We start from the raw sequence: 17,449 nt of genomic DNA, 5'->3' as shown, positions 1-17,449 counted from the left end.
CCATCAAACTGCCAGGTGTTGCACATCAATATGCTGATTAAACGGCATGATCATTACACAGGTGCAACTTGTGCTGGGGACAATAAAATGTGCAGTTTTGTTCACAACACAATGCCTCAGATTTTGAGGGAGTGTATAATTGGCATGCTGACTGCAGGAATGTCCACCAGAGCTGTTGCCATAGAATTGAATGTTCATTTCTTTACTATAAGCCGCGTTCAACGTCATTTCACAGAATTTGGCAGTACATCCAACTGGCCTCACAACCGCAGACCACGTGTATGGCATTGTTTGGGAGAGCGGTTTGCTGACATCAACATTGTGAACAGAGTGCCCCATGGTGGCGGTGGGGTTATGCTATGGGCAGTCATAAGCTACGGACAACGAACATAATTCAATTTTATTGACGGCAATTCGAATACAGTGACGAGATCCCTGTACCCATTGCGTTTTAAGGCATTTGTGACCAACAGATGCATATCTATATTACCATTCATGTGAAATCCATAGCTTAGGGCCTAATTAATTATTTCAATTGACTGATTTACTCATATGAACTGTAACTCAGTAAAATCTTTGAAATTGTTGCGTTTATATTTTTGTTCACTATACAACCAGTTAGCAAGTCGAAAATGCCAGAGTTTCCTATAGTTCCCGAATAGCACTTGAAAGCAGCATCTCTGTTTCCCCATGCAAAAGGAATTACTTTTGATAAAAATAAAAAATTAACTTTATCTGCCTTCCCAATGAAAACTAGTAAGAACATTCAAACATTTATTAATGTAAAAAGGACGTGTTTTTTATGGACGATGCAGCATACTGCTTTGTTGACAAAATGACCGAGCAGCGCAGATTACGGTTCGATTTGAGATGGGCGCGCCTCCCTCCCCGATTCGCCCGATCGTAACAGGCCAACGCCGATGCCCAGCGGCTCAGCATAATCGAATTCTTTCAGTGTAACTAACGCTAGTTCCAAAGACTAAAATAAGATAAATATCTCGTTTCGAGTGCACTTGAAAAATGTAGCATGCAATATGAATGGTCTTGATCGTATGCAGAGGTAACTCCGTTGACCATTTATCTAATGTATTGAAAGATAGCCAATGTTACAGTTGACTAGTCTAGCCAGCTAGTGTTTATTAACTATCTCTTTCAGTGAATTCAATTTCGAGTCATGTTTTGCCACGATTTGCTCATTTCAAGTAACTAGCTGCAGGTTTAAAGAAACATTCAATCATATAATTTTCATAGAAACCCAAATAAAAGCATGTGTGTTTCATAGCCTATGCTAGAATGGAGGTTTAAAGGTCCCGAATCATGTTTTTCATCAAATTGGATGATATTTGGATGAAACCAGTTCAAAGTAGGGTGACCCAAGTTTGAAAAATGACTGTAGCTGGTACATTGATAAAGCTTGATCATAAAGTTACTGGTCCCCTCCCCGTGTCAAACACTTGGATTCAGGAAGCAGGCATTACCAAGGATTTACTTCCGCTATTATGCAACGTCACATAAAGCCAGACATTTTATACACCAATGGTAGCATCTTATCATCTTAACTAAGTTAAATATGTACGGCCTTAAAACCGTCATCACATGTGCGCCTATGCCTTGCTTTGGCTTTGTTTACATCTGCTCAAGCAGAATGTATGACCAAACATATCGGTACCCTTTCATCCAGTGGTGTAGTGGAGGGTATACGCAGGTATACCCACCTTTTACGCAGGTATACACAGGTATACCCACAGTATACTCACTTTTTTGGGGGGCATTGTGTATACTCACTTTTTAATTTCCAGGATTCGTATCAAAGTAGTGTAGTGGAGGTACCAAGTATTCATTAATAAGGCTGATGGAACAGATCAGAATGTTTAGCTTAAAATGTTGATAAACTATTATTTCTTCACATTTTAAACGCATCAATGTGCACGCGGCGGTAGGTCTACACGCAAACGTTCCAAAATGCAATTTCCGGGAAAACAATGTTCTAAAATGGGCACCAAACATGCAAGCGGTTTCATGGACAGAGATGGAAATATCAGTTACAAATGTTGAAGTCAGGGGAGATCTAAAGATCCAACAACTGTCACGGGTTGCTTATATGACTAGGATAATGGCTTTGGATGCTAGACAATGAAATAAAGTTGATTTGAAAACCAATAAAACAGGAACACGCATATGAGGAAGTCTTTATAAAATAAAAACGGTTCTATGGTGGGATTTTGGCTATAGGTTACCTTGAAACAAGGTAAGACATGCCTCATAATATGAAGTAAAACATCCAGGTTTCATGTAATTCAGGAACATGAAAAAATATAGTGATGCTAATGATAGGCCTAACCATTTTCTGGTAGCTGGAAAAGCTTTTCCCCAAACCTTCTCAATTAAATGTTAACTAGCTACAAAGTACCCTATGCCTACCTGGCAGAATTATACTGTATTATGATTATTTGCATCAATCCAGTGGCTATTTGTTTTGAAAACTCCATCTCATGTGCACTACAGAAACACCACTACCAAACAACAGTGCTAGGTGCCTGACCAGTTGAATTTAAGGCCAACTAGACAAAAAAATCAGACCTCAGACCAGACCTCAAAAGTGGTATCCTGATGTGCTATTGTTTGTAGACTTAAAACATCACACTTAGTTGTTTTTCTATTTTTTAAAAAGCGTGACTTTGAGAGTGAAAACCTGGAGAAAATCTGAAACCTGTGAATTTATTACAAAATTTACGTTCACATTTTAGTCATTTAGCAGACACTGTTATGGGCTCCTGAGTGGCGCAGCGGTCTAAGGCACTGCATCTCAGTGCTAGAGGCGTCATGACAGACCCTGGTTCGATTCCAGGCTGTATCACAACTGGCCGTGATTGGGAGTCCCATAGGGTGGCGCACAATTGGTCCAGCATTGTTAGGGTTTGGCTGGGGTAGGCTGTCATTGTAAATAAGAATTTGTTGTTAACTGACTTGCCTAGTTAAATAAATACAAATATCCAGTGACTTGCAGTTAGTACATTCATCTTAACATAGCCAGGTGGGACAACCACGCCATAGCAAGTACATTTTTCCTCAATAAAGTAGCTATCAGCAAAGTCAAAGGTAGTAAGAGGGAAAAGTGTTACTGTTTTTATTTTACTCTTTGAAGAGGTAGGGTTTCACAAGTTTTCTGAAGATGGGCAGGGACTCTGCTGTCCTAGCTTCAGGGGGAAGCTGGTTCCACCATTGTGGTGCCAGGACAGAGAAGAGCTTGGTCTGAGCTGAGCGGGAGGGCCAAGAGACCAGAGGTGGCAGAACGGAGTATTCGGGTGGGGTGTAGGGTTTGAGCAGAGTCTGAAGGTAGGGAGGGGCAGTTCCTCTTGCTGCTCCGTAGGGGGCAAACGTTAGACAACTTGCACAGTACAGCTTCGGTTTGCCTGACTGTGAAAGACCAATATGGGATTTATCATTTAAGGTCATTCAGAGTCTATGTCACTGTATGTCATATAATTTTCCCCCACAGGGCAAGCTTTTTACCAGCATACAGGCAAAAGGACACTGTTGTGACTGGAGGCAATAGTGTAAAATTAACCTTATACTATTTTCAGAAGAATGAAGGGGGATTATTATTTCACTTTCCATTTCCTTTTGTCTTTCCACTATCATCAAGCTGTAATGATTGACATTTTAGAAAATTCAACATCTTTATATGCACAGCTTCCTAGGCAACCACTGCAGCAGGAATGCAGTGTATAAAAGCAGCTTTCCCAAGGCAAAGAAGAAGGAATATGCTGTGAAGACTGTGAAGACAGACCCAACATACTGTCATAGTTATTCATTTCAAATCTGCATCAATTGAGCATTCCAGGCACACAAAAACAAAAAATACAAATATTGAAAAGTTTCACAAAAAAGTACACAACTAAATATTGCATATTTCAAATTGAGTACTTAAAAAACACCAGAAAACACATTGTAGAATGAGATCCCTACATCATCGAATTGATAGCATCATAATCAGAACAGTAAATAAAAGGAAATTAAATTCACTACCCATTTAACAAACATTTCCCTTTTCAAAAACATTACAGGCTACGTAGACAGGCTCCTTGATCACCTCTTCAACGAGGTCACCCTTGATCCAACGTCGTATGTGGGGAAGCTGTGCGAGCTGACCATCCCAGGACCCCTGTCTGCTCAGTGTGAGAGGCCTTACAAGAAGGATGCCACATCTGGATTTGTTTCCCGCGTCAATCTTGAGGGTGACTGAAACCAAGTGGACGACTGAATCCTGCTTGATTGAAGCGGGGTACATGGGTCCCCCTCCTCTCCTGCTCCCCTCCCCATCAATCTCTGTAGATGGTTGCATTCCCTAAAGCCTAAGTAATTCACTTTTACGTGATATGACATCACAGTTTGTTACTTTGTATTGTTATTCATCTAGCATTCCGATGGGAGATGAGTGTTACAAATTGTACAAATCAATGGGTCCTGCACACTGTAGGATGGCCAGGTGCCTATATTATGCTTATGGCTCTAATTCTTAAAAAATCAAATCACCACAGAAGGTTGGTGGCACCTTAATTGGGGGGGACAGGCTCGTGGTAATTGTTGGAGAGGAATAAGTGGAATAGTATAAAATACATCCAACACATGGTTTCCATGTGTTTGATACCATTCCATTCGTTCCATTCCAGCCATTATTATGAGCTGTCCTCAGCAGCCTCCTGTGTGTCTCACCATTATTTCTCATGAGTGTTCATGTTGATCAATATTTTGGCTTTGCTGGTGTATTGTAAATTATAAAATAAATGTCTGATCAATACATACAGTACAATTCTGAACATATGATCATTTATAATGCTAATGAAGAGGCACCAAGAAATTGTTTTCATTTACATTCCCTTAAGTAATAGAAATACATTTAATTTGTATAGCTTTTCATTACAGAGCTATCTCAAAGCTCTACCGAGGAAAAAATAAAACATACAATAAAAATAACATAGTATATGTTATGATTTCCTAATTGTTGTGGCTAATGTTAAATAAGTGGCTAGGTGGCTAGGTACAAAAGTATCTATATCCACAGTAAAACGAGTCTTATATCGACATAACCTGAAAGGCCGCTCAGCAAGGAAGAAGCCACTGCTCCAAAACCGCCATAAAAAAAGCCAGACTACGGTTTGCAACTACACATGGGGACAAAGATCGCACTTTTTGGAGAATTGACCTTGGGTCTGATGAAACAAAAATAGAACTGTTTGGCCATAATGACCATTGTTATGTTTGGAGGAAAAAGGGGGAGGCTTGCAAGCCGAAGAACACCATCCCAATTGTGAAGCACGGGGGTGGCAGCATCATGTTGTGGGTGTGCTTTGCTGCAGGAGGGACTGGTGCACTTCACAAAAAAGATGGCATCGTGAGGTAGGAAAATTATGTGGATATATTGAAGCAACATCTCAAGACATCAGTCAGGAAGGTAAAGCTTGGTCGCAAATGGGTCTTCCAAATGGACAATGACCCCAAGCATACTTCCAAAGTTGTAGCAAAATGGCGTAAGGACAACAAAGTCAAGGTATTGGAGTGGCCATCACAAAGCCCTGACCTCAATCCTATAGAAAATGTGTGTGCAGAACTGCAAAAGTGTGTGTGAGCAAGGAGGCCTACAAACCTGACTCAGTTACACCAGCTCTGTCAGGAGGAATGGGCCAAAATTCACCCAACTTATTGTGGGAAGCTTGTGGAAGGCTACCCAAAATGTTTGACCCAAGTTAAACAATTTAAAGGCATGCTACCAAATAGTAATTGAGTGTATGTAAACTTCTGACCCACTGGGAATGTGATGAAAGAAGTAAAAGCTGAAATAAATAATTCTCTCTACTATTATTCTGACATTTCACATTCTTAAAATAAAGTGGTGATCCTAACTGACCTAAAACAGTGAATTTTTACTAGGATTAAATGTCAGGAATTGTGAAAAACTGAGTTTAAATGTATTTGGCTAAGGTGTAGGTAAACTTCCGACTGTACGTTTTACAAATTCTTAACATACTGTACGAATTGCAATTCATAACATTTTGTACGAATTGCAATTCATAGCATATCATTCGACATGGATGATGGACATCCACAAATGAATACATACCATACGAAATGTAACATATCATGCTAAATGGAGTGTCCCGGATTTACATTTACTATGTTACCCCTGAATCCAGGTTGGAATGACATGAGACCCATTGTTTACCTTATCGTCAATGACATGTGGCCATTGGTTACCTTGTTACCTGGCAACGACCACAAGGGCGTTTCAAAGAGCTGTCAGTCAAGGCGAGCTCATGAATATAAGCTCCCCACCCACTCAGCCTGTTCTTTCAGGCTTCCTGATAATTAACAATGAAATTGTAAACATCACCCATAGTATAGCGTACAAATATTATGGGTGATGTTTTGGTCATTCAAAGGCTATTTTTACTTAGGAAATATGATGACTGTGCGGGACCTTTAAAAATGACCACTGCGTATGCATATTAGCCAATACATATGGCATAACCTACACATATAGCATACCTCGCAATGCAATATTCTCCAAAAACAGTTGTACAATGTGCTCTGCAATAAGATAACCAGAGTTTGATTTCTTAACAAGATACTTTCTCAGAAAGCAGCTGCCCAATACCATGGAGGGCATGCATAATCTTGGATGTGTTGGAATATAAAGTATGGAGAATGATAAAGAGCCTGTAAGATCATAGAAAAAGCAGTTGGGAAATAAATGTTTCAGTTTCAAATACTAAATGTTTAGTGAGTGAGTATATTTAGGTGGTTTAAATTCTCAACTTTCCTACTAACCTTCTAAAAGTTGATGGTGCCAAAATCTTGCCAATCCATTTATTATTCTATTATGACTGAGTGTGAGACATCCCATGTGAAAAATGCATATATTTAAATATGCTTAAATCATACTTCATTAATATATTTAAGTAAGTCTGTGATAAATATACTTAAGTAAATTTAAAATGATAAAACATTTTTAAATATACTTAATGCATTTAATGTAAATTTCATTCGTATTTTATTAGCATTTAAGTATATTAAATACATTTTAAATTATATAAATGGGGACACTTTTTTTGTACTTAAGTATATTCTTAGTATATTAGATAAAGAGCAAAATAAATATACTTTGAAAACACCTTAAGTGCAATTTATGTACAGTGGCAAGAAAAAGTATGTGAACCCCTTGGAATTACCTGGATTTCTGCATAAATTAGACATACAATTTGATCTGATATTCATCTTAGTCACAACAATAGACAAACACAGTGTGCTTAAATTAATAACACACAAATGATTGTATTTTTCTTTTCTATATCGAATACATCATTTAAACATTCACAGTGTAGGTTGGAAAAAATAGTACCCGCAAAACACCAGTCTCACCGTTAACAGTGAAAAGGCAACTCCGGGATGCTGGCCTTCTAGGCAGACTTGCAAAGAAAAAGCCATATCTCAGACTGGCCAATAAAAAGAAAAGATTAAGATGGGCAAAAGAACACAGACACTGGACAGAGGAACTCTGCCTAGAAGGCCAGCATCCCAGAGTCACCTCTTCTGTTGACGTTGAGACTGGTGTTTTGCTGGTACTATTTAATGAAGCTGCCAGTTGAGGACTTGTGAGGTGTCTGTTTCTCACACTAGACACTCTAATGTACTTGTCCTCTTGCTCAGTTGTGCACCAGGGCCTCCCACTCCTCTTTCTATTCTTGCTAGAGACAATTTGCGCTGTTCTGTACTGTTCTCTTCTGTTTTGTAGTACACAGCGTTGTACGAGATCTTCAGTTTCTTAGCAATTGCTCGCATGGAATAGCCTTCATTTCTCAGAACAAGAATAGACTGATGAGTTTCAGAAGAAAGCTCTTTGTGTCTGGTCATTTTGAGCCTGTAATCGAACCCACAAATGCTGATGCTTCAGATACTCAACTAGTCTAAAGAAGGCCAGTTTTATTGCTTCCTTAATCAGAAAAACAGTTTTCAGCTATGCTAACATAATTGCAAAAGGGTTTTCTAATGATCAATTAGCCTTTTAAAATGATAAACTTGGATTAGATAACACAACGTGCCATTGGAACACAGGAGTGATGGTTGCTGATAATGGGCCTCTGTAAGCTTATGTAGATATTCCATAAAAAATCAACTGTTTCCAGCTACAGTAGTCATTTACAACATTAACAATGTCTACACTGTATTTCTGATCAATTTGATGTTATTTTAATGGACAAAATTGCTTTTCTTTCAAGAACAAGGACATTTCTAAGTGACCCCAAACTTTTGAATGGTAGTGTTGCGTAAGTATTTGAATGGTAGTCGTTGCGTAAGTATTCAGAGTCAATACATGTTAGAAACACCATTGGCAGTGATTACAGCGGTTAGTATTCTTGGGTAAGCCTCTATGAGCTTTAGCCCATTACTAGCCCATTATTCTTTTCATAATTCTTCAAGCTCTGTCAAGATGTGCGGATCATGGCTAGACAGCAATTTTCAAGTCTTGCCATAGATTTCCAAGCAGATTTCAAAACTGTAACTTGGCCACTCTGGAACATTCATTGTCTTCTTGGTAAGCAACCAGTGTAGATGGATAGTAATTAAAAAATCATGCCAACCCGTATTGTTTCACACAGAGTGAGCATCTAACATATTATGTGATTTGTTAAGCCAAATTTTACTCATGAACTCATTTAGGCTTGCCTAACCAAAGGGGCCGTAAATGTATGCAATGACTATATTTTAGTTATCTAATTTTTATTGATCCCCCCCCCCCAAAAAAATAAAAAAGTATTCCACTTTGACATTATAGTATTTTGAGTAAATTGTTGACATTGTTTGAAATTACAATGAAATACATTTTAACCCCACTTTGTAACACAATAAAATGTGAAGAAATCCAAGGGGTATGAATACCTTTGCAAGGCACTGTATACTTATAGTGTACTTTATCACCCACAGAGTTTCATAAAAAAATAAACAGTACCAGTCAAAAGTTTGGACACACCTACTCATCCAAGGGTTTTTCTTTATTTTTACTATTTTCTACATTGTAGAATAATAGTGAAGACATCAAAACTATGTAATAACACATATGGAATCATGTAGTCATGAAGCTTGCTTAGATAATGCCAAGAGTGTGCAAAGCTGTCATCAAGGCAAAGGGTGGCTACTTTGAAGAATCTCAAATCTAAAATATATTTTGATTTGTTTAACACTTTTTTGGTTACTACATGATTCCATATCTGTTATTTCATAGTTGTGATGTCTTCACTATTATTCTACAATGTAGAAAATAGTCAAAATAAAGAAAAACCCTTGAATGAGTAGGTGTGTCCAAACGTTTGACTGGTACTGTATAAATTATTTAACTATTAAAACAACTCCATGTGTATTTTGAATGAAAATACTAAATTACAATTAAAGCATTTGAAATTGAAGTACAATTTTAATGTGTGTTTAAGTTCAATGATAATGAACATAAAGGATTCTTAAAGACGGGAAAACAATTCATTTAAAGTACACTTTTAATAAATGTATTGAAGGTTGATGATAGTATATTTATAGTATACGGAAAGACTGAAAAACAATTAATTTAAGTACACTTTTAACAAGTGTATTAAATGTTGATGATAGTATATGTATAGTATACTAAAATACTGAAAAACTATACATTTAAAGTACACTTTTAATAAATGCGTTGAATGTTGATGATAGCATATTTATAGTATACTAAAAGACTGAAACAAATATTAATTTAAAGCACACTGCTAATAAGTGTGTTGAAGGTTGATTATAGTATATTTATAGTATAAAAAAGACTGAAAAAACTATGAATTTAAAGTACACTGTTAATAAGTGTATTGAAGTGTGATGACAGCATATTTATAGTATACTAAAAGACTGAATAAAAAGATTGGCTTGGCATGTTTTGCATAATGTACGATCCATGCATATGTATTTGAGCAAAGAACACCATCTCTAACAGTGTTCCACCATTTGTTGAGTACGGCAACAAATAGCAAAGGTGTCTCTCTCGGGCAGTCTTCTTTTTTTCTACAAGAGTCTAAGGTAGTATTTGAAGTATGTAAATATAGTGTAACCTACAAATCAATGTATCTCAAGTTCCGTGGAGGGGACAATCTTACAATGTTGCAGTTCAGAAATTAGAGCTTTACCGTCTATGCCAAAAGTCTGGGCCTCTGATGGAGACTGTAGAACTATCATCAACACATGCTTCAGTATTCCCCCATTTGTGTGCCAAGCCCCCATAGGCATATCGAAAGGATCCCATCCTGGTCAACAATGTTCCTGACCGATGTAGAGAGACAAGTGCCTTATCAGAATGCAATCTAAAGCTTGTGTGGTCCAGAGACGAGAACTCTACCATCTATGGCAAAAGCCTGGGCTTTTGACGGGGACAATAGAATGTTACAATAGTAAAAAAATATGTTGGTCACCTGTAAACTGATTATACATTTAATTTAGTCTTCAAGCTGCTCAAACAAGCACGTATATCTGCAGTTGGTGTTCATCGACTCTAAAACGCACTAGATTGTGTGAGACAAAACTCACAAAGAAAAGACAACAGGCAAATGCATATGTGGTCTCAATATCTAAATAGTGATGGCAGGACTAATTCAAACTGTAGGACTTCTTGGTGAATAGATCGTGGGAGACAAAAGTGAGAGACAATAATGAATAAAGATGCTCAAACAAGCACGTGTATCTGTAGTAGGTGTTCTTCAACACTAAAATGTACTATACTGTATAAGACAAAATCCAAAATCCACAAAGAAAGACAACAGGCAAAGACATACAGTATGTGGTCCCAATGTCTACAATGTCTAAATAGTTCAAACTGCAGTAGGATGGTTCTCCTCACAGGTGAGGGAATCAGCTCATGCTTGGCGAATAACACTTGGTTGATCTCTGGGAGCAGGACACAGGAGAGCTGAATAGACCCTGTGAGAGACAAGAATGAATAAAATATATCATCACAGCGAAGGAATGTAGTTTGTACGCTCGAAAATGAACATCCTGATAGTCTGAGGCAGGGTGCTCCGTGATCATCCTACTCCACCTATTGACAGGGATAATGTGGCACCTCTTATTTGCCAGGATAAAATACATTAGTGTGTCCTGCCTTGATGACTGTATTACCTTTACACTACTTGTCCTATAGATTTTTGTAGTCTTAAATTATTGCTTGGAATAAACTAATAACTAAACACTCCTTGTCCAGGAATGACACGCTAGCTAGTGATTAAAGCCACCTGCTCCTGCTGGCTAGCAGTATATCTACTTGTTATAACTTGCTAGCAAGCTAGCTACATTACTAAGGTTGCTGCTATCTACAGTATGTTGAGAGTCATTTTACAGCTTGCATTGATGGTAAATATAACTAAATAGTTATAGAACTAAATATGACTAAATAGATAGTTATATTTACCATCAGTGCAAGCTGTAAACTATAACTTTTCTATAACTAAATAGATAGATTAGAAATAAATAAAAAATACTTTACCTGACAGCAGTTTGTCGGACGGAGATCTCTCTCGAGCTGTAACCAGCTTTCTACTACCTTAGGTATGGATAACGTAATTGGCAGAGGTGATCAGCAGAGATAGTACCATGGATAGTTCACAAGTTTAGATTGCTTTACAGTTCAGTACTTGGCAGGTTTTGCATGTCCAGCTAGCAAACATAAAAGTAAGTATTTTGAAAAATAAATGGCAAGAATTGGCATTGCCAACAGACAGAAATGTACTCCGAATAAATAAATATACACAACATGTAAAAACCAGATCTTCTCTTGACAGAGATCCATCATCTCAAAAGCTAAATCAGATAGCTTGCTACGGCCCACCACCTGAACGTGCTGGAGTATTTAATGCAACCTAAACCCAAGTAAAGCAATTTTCTATTAGAGCTATCAAGAATGAAACACAAGAATCAATGAATTAATAGTTAGTGCAAAACTATTAAGATGATACAGAGACATAAGCCTACCCTGAATCCAGTGCTATATGTGACATTGTATGCACAAATATCAAACAGTAGGCTTGTGTCTTTATTCATGTTAAACAGAATGTTTGGTCAACTTGAAGAACATGTGATGCAGGTGGATGTGGCAATTTCTCTTTTTTCTTAGTTTCAGCAAAACCGTGTCCCATTGAGCTTCCGTGGAACCAAAGACTGGAACCGTTGCTCAATGCTTTCCTCAAAAAGAGAGGAAAACAATTGCTCTAGCCTACTTCAGTTGTATTGATCTGTCATCATGAATCTGGTAATATTCTGTGGAACTTCAGTGGTAGAATGGAATTAATTATTTTGGAGTCGACATCACTAGCCTCCAGTAGCCTAGTAATGTTCTGTCATGTAAGGTTACAAAAATCTGATAACTTTCGCAACCCTAGTTCTGTGGAACTTTAGTGGTAATGTTCCATGCAGCTTCAGGTAATGTCCTGAGATTTGGTGATTGATAAAGATTAAGTGCAAATAGTTAAGTATTTAAATGGTTATCTAATGAAAAAAGGAATCACAACAACAAAAACGTGTAACCGATCGCTCCATCTATAAAGCAACTTGACGTGTTTGACTGTGTTTGTGTGTGTGTACATGTGCATGAATGCCTGTGTGTATGCTTGTGCAATTACCATGTTTTTATGATTCTGAACAATTGAATGAAGCACTGGTATTCTGTAAACAGAGACTGATCTGTAATTATTGGTCGTTTTTATTCACACCTAACCGTTATCAATGCAGAACGTAAATTCATAATTGACTGTGACGGGCTGCAGTCTTTGTGTGGGAGGCACAGGACAGAGGTAAGCCTTTGTAGGGGACTAGTCATGGTGCCATAGTGAGTGTGGAGAAAAGACATATGAGAGGTTGCTCACACAGGTGTTCGGAGTCCAGCGGGTCATTGCCATGGAGATGTGGAAAAATGCAGCAACTGCTAGAGGAAGTTATCTAACATTGATACACTACATGACCAAAAGTATGTGGACATCTGCTCGTTGAACATCTTATTCCAAAATCATGGGCACTAATACAGAGTTGGTCCCCCTTTGCTACTATAACAGTCTCCACTCTTCTGGGAAGGCTTTCCACTAGATGCTGGAACATTGCTGCGGGGACTTGCTTCCATTCAGCCACAAGAGCATTAGTGAGGTCGAGCACTGATGTTGGGCGATTAGGCCTGGCTCGAATTCATTCCAAAGGTGTTCGATGGGGGTTGATGTCAGGGCTCTGTGCATGCAGGTCAAGTTCTTCCACACCGATCTCGACAAACCATTTCTGTATGGACCTCACTTTGTGCACGGGGACATTGTTGTGCTGAAACCGGAAAGGGCTTTCCCCAAACTGTTGCCACAGAATCGCACAGAATCGTCTAGAATGTCATTGTATGCTGTAGTGTTAAGTGCAACCAAGGACAAATTGTATGCTGTAGCGTTAAGTGCAACCAAGGCTGTCTGTGCAACCAAAGACAAACGATTTTTATGCACTACACGCTTCAGCACTCGGCGGTCCTGTTCTGTGAGCTTGTGTGGCCTACCACTTTGCGGCTGAGCTGTTGTTGCTCCTAAATGTTTCCACTTCACAATAACAGCACTTACAGTTGACCGGGGAAGCTCTAGCAGGGCAGAAATCTGACAAACTGACTTGTTGGAAATGTAGCATCCTATGACTGTGCCATGTTGAAAGTCACTGAGCTCTTCAATAAGGCCATTCTACTGTCAATGTTTGTCTATGGAGATTGCATGGCGGTGTGCTCGATTTTATACACTTCTCGGCAACGGGTCTTGGTGAAATAGCCAAATCCACTAATTTGAAGTGTTGTCCACATACTTTTGTTTAGATAGTGTATATCTCTATACCACTTACAGTATAGGATTGCTTATCAATGTAAATTGAATGACACATTTTAACATTGGTATGGGGACTGAAGGGCCCTGTCTGTGACACATCAAATTTGGTCTCAGGTTTAAAAAATGTATCACCCACGGCATCCTCAGTACAAATATATATGTCTTAGAGTACATCCTTTAATAATACTTATATAAGTATTATCAGTGTACAGGAGCTAGTGGCTACAAATAACTCATTCTGTCATTGCACACAACAGTGTGCTGTCTGTGCCTCTTCTATCACAGTTTGTTGTGTGATCCACGAAAGCTGTCAATATCCTTGGCTCAGAAACATGTTTCATTCGTTACACTCACTTCTGAAACAAAACATGTAATGCTCTGGAAAGCACACGATCAACAAATAATATTATGTCATGAAATATTTGGAAATATCCTAACTTTCCCATGGAACCCCACCCTATTGAGTAACTGCACAAACTATGAAACTATAGTAAATTAATTGAGTCTATATAAAGTTACATACAAATATTGTGTATTGTGTTTAGTTATTGAGTTATTTAGGAATGTAGTGATCCTGAGGGTAGGGCCTGGTTTCAGTGGGATAGTGAAGATAAGATACCATTTTTGGAACCACTTTCCTTCCCTGTATTTATTTTATTTTATTGAACCTTTATTTCATCAGGAAGTCATACTGAGACCAAGATCTCTTTTACAGATGAGCCTTGAATTACATAAATGACATAAAATACAGAAATCAAAATGCAAGCAGAAAGAAAAACACAGTCATAGAAAACAAAAAGTCCTCAGTCAGAAAACAAAAAGTCCTCAGTCAGCTTTCTGAATTGCCCTTAGAGGCACCAAAATATACACTTTAAGATAGTGTTGAAGATTGTTCCACAAATAAGGTGCAAGAAACTAAAAGTTGATTTACTGTACCTAACTCAGTAGAGACCAAAGGAATTTCCAGAGTTAGCTATTCCTGTGACCGTTGTGGTAACTCATACAGTATGTCTAAAGTTTAGTAATGATGCTAGGTACAGTGGGACTTTTGTAAATGGGCTTTATAAATGAAAACATAGCAATGTATTAACACTTACGCGACATCAAAGAGGGCCAACCAACTTTGCAATCAAATGTAATTTCAATACGTGTTGAATGGCCAAACATGAGACATCACACACTTCAAAGGTCCACATGATCAATGTAATATCATTTGTGAGTAGTTGTGAGAGCTTTAACGTTACAGTTCAACCTATCACGTGAGGAATAAAGATGACACATTTAACTTTACATCAGAGCTTGGGAGGAGGAGGGAGAATGTGAGTTTATTAAGGAGAGGTGAGAGAGACGGAAACAGAGACCGAGAGAGAGAGAGAGAGAGAGAGAGAGAGAGAGAGAGAGAGAGAGAGAGAGAGAGAGAGAGAGAGAGAGAGAGAGAGCAAGTGAATGGGAGAGATAGAGTATGTGAGTGAGAGCACAAGAGATAGGTGGAACGCCTATCCTCTGATCAGTGTAAGATCTTACCAGACTGCAGTCAATTTAGAACATTTCAAAGATAACGCATATGGTTCTAGTTTGACCTTGGGGTCAGGGAGAAGAGATCACAGAGAAGAAACTTCCTTGTCGGTAAGTCCAGTTGTTTTGACCATGTTGAACCGTGGAGGATTAAGTGGAAAACATCTATCGTCATCCCTTGTTTTCATAGAGTTCAAGTATTTTCTCTGTTAATGGTTGACTACTAGTCAGTCATTGCTCCTATTTGTCTTTCATGATTATTTTAAAGGCATCATTTTAACATTATCTATAAAAGCAATATGCAGTAAACCAAGACAAATACTGTACTGTTATGTGATATGAGGTTTGCATGTGCAGACAGCATTTTAAGATGAGATATTGTGGGGCAGGATTTGTCATTTCTTTACCCCTTGAAGAAGAGGATACAGTGGCAGAGGAGACAAGTAGCATAAAGAAAATAAACTCACAATTCCTGTGGTAACATAAATGTCCGTGACCCTCTGATGAGAATCAGATAAGACAAAGCAGATAAGTAAGATTAGATAGGAATGCTTTTAGGATTCACTATGTATCCATCTTGTCTATTAATGAAGAAATACATGAACTCTACAATGTTCACATTGATGGCATGAAACAACTCCGGTGTAATTTGTTTTTGATAATCGAAGGTTGATTGGTTCTAAACAAATGGCCTACTAGTGTGACATTGGCTCTCTCTCTGTGTATGTGTGTAAGGGAGAGTGGGCTTACAGGTGTGTTCGAAGATGTCAATGGTGAAATGGATGTTATCTTCTGCATTGGTGGCAATAAAAAGAACACCAACGTGTAATTTGCTTTGTTGTGTGTGCGTGCTTGTGTGTGCGTGCGTCAGGAAGAGTTGGTTGACAGGTGTATTTGGAATGAAGATGTCAATGGTGAAACAGGCAGCAATGGCTGTGGTGGTGGTAGCGATGGGATGCATGGCCGTCATCGCTCTAATCCTCACATTAGTTCAGCACCACTCAGTGGATCTCCCCCATCGCATGCAGGTGATGAGAAATTACAACTGTTTTCTGTGATGTGACTACTGTAATTTACTTCACTTGACAACCCTTATCAGGGGCAGAATTGAGGGAAATTCACTATGGGAAATCACCCATGTAAAATTCCGGGAATTCACCATAAAAAGCTTTTACAAAAAAGTTTTACATGTCGAATTCCTTTAACTTTGGGAACTCCGTTCCAACATTTTCCCTCCCAATTCCACCCTTGTCCCTTCTGGATATCACATTGCTTTCATCATATCTCAGATTTCAATGTTATTTTATAAAGTACATACACTACCGTTCAAAAGTTTGGGGTCACTTAGAAATGTCTTTGTTTTTGAAAGAAAACAGATTAGCATTTTAAAATGATAAACTTGGATTAGCTAACACAACGTGCCATTGGAACACAGGAGTGATGGTTGCTGATAATGGGCCTCTGTACGCCTATGTAGATATTCCATAAAAAATATGCTGTTCTTTCAAAAACAAGGACATTTCTAAGTGACCCCAAAGTTTTGAACGGTAGTGTACCTCATGGGATACGACAGGGCCCCTGTAAAGCTTCCAATATGGGACGGTACTCAACATCAAAAGGGGAGTGTACAAATACAATTCCTATCATCACTAAGGGTCATAAAAATGTTAGGAAAAAAAACATTCTCCCTGTAAGTACAATGTTAATCTTAGTTTAGCTCTCTCCCTCTGTATCCCTCTCTGTATCAAACACACAGGCTCTCCCATACACACCAGGATTCCCCAATATGGAATGGTATTTGACTTCTCTGTCTGTGTGTCCTTCAGTATGGGATGGTGTTTGACGCTGGATCCACACACACTTCTCTCTACATGTACCGTTGGCCTGGCAACAAAGAAAACAACACTGGGGTGGTGTCACAGATGCTGGTCTGTGATGTTGATGGTCAGTGCCAAGGGCTGTCTGTCAACCATTACTACTGCTCTATTATTTTACTCATTCTTAGGGGTAAATCCTTACTTCCACATAACTCAAATGTT

The 17,449-nt window shown here is 38.4% G+C and overlaps 1 protein-coding gene and 1 long non-coding RNA gene across 4 annotated transcripts in view; both read left to right on the top strand.

Moving 5' to 3' along the window:
* Nucleotides 1-782: 782 nt before the first annotated feature.
* On the top strand, nt 783-4,810 carry LOC106565500 (uncharacterized). The gene is made up of 2 exons (XR_001319676.2): nt 783-1,060; nt 4,068-4,810. It is a non-coding gene; the product is annotated as an uncharacterized lncRNA (long non-coding RNA).
* A 10,467-nt stretch (nt 4,811-15,277) lies between these two features.
* Nucleotides 15,278-17,449, top strand: part of LOC106565347 (ectonucleoside triphosphate diphosphohydrolase 8) — a 20,886-nt gene continuing 18,714 nt past the window's right edge. The window contains exons 1-3 of one of the 3 annotated variants that reach the window (XM_014132346.2): nt 15,278-15,521; nt 16,282-16,438; nt 17,237-17,354. In XM_014132346.2, coding sequence (XP_013987821.2) covers nt 16,310-16,438; nt 17,237-17,354 — 247 coding nt within the window. In that variant the 5' untranslated portion in view covers nt 15,278-15,521; nt 16,282-16,309. The remainder of the gene's footprint in view (nt 15,522-16,281; nt 16,439-17,236; nt 17,355-17,449) is intronic. The other 2 variants (XM_045691525.1, XM_045691526.1) reach the window with 2 other exon arrangements.

Source organism: Salmo salar, chromosome ssa12 (assembly GCF_905237065.1).
Source record: "Salmo salar chromosome ssa12, Ssal_v3.1, whole genome shotgun sequence".
Classification (NCBI taxonomy): domain Eukaryota; kingdom Metazoa; phylum Chordata; class Actinopteri; order Salmoniformes; family Salmonidae; genus Salmo; species Salmo salar.
This window is presented reverse-complemented; position numbering and strand designations above follow the sequence as displayed.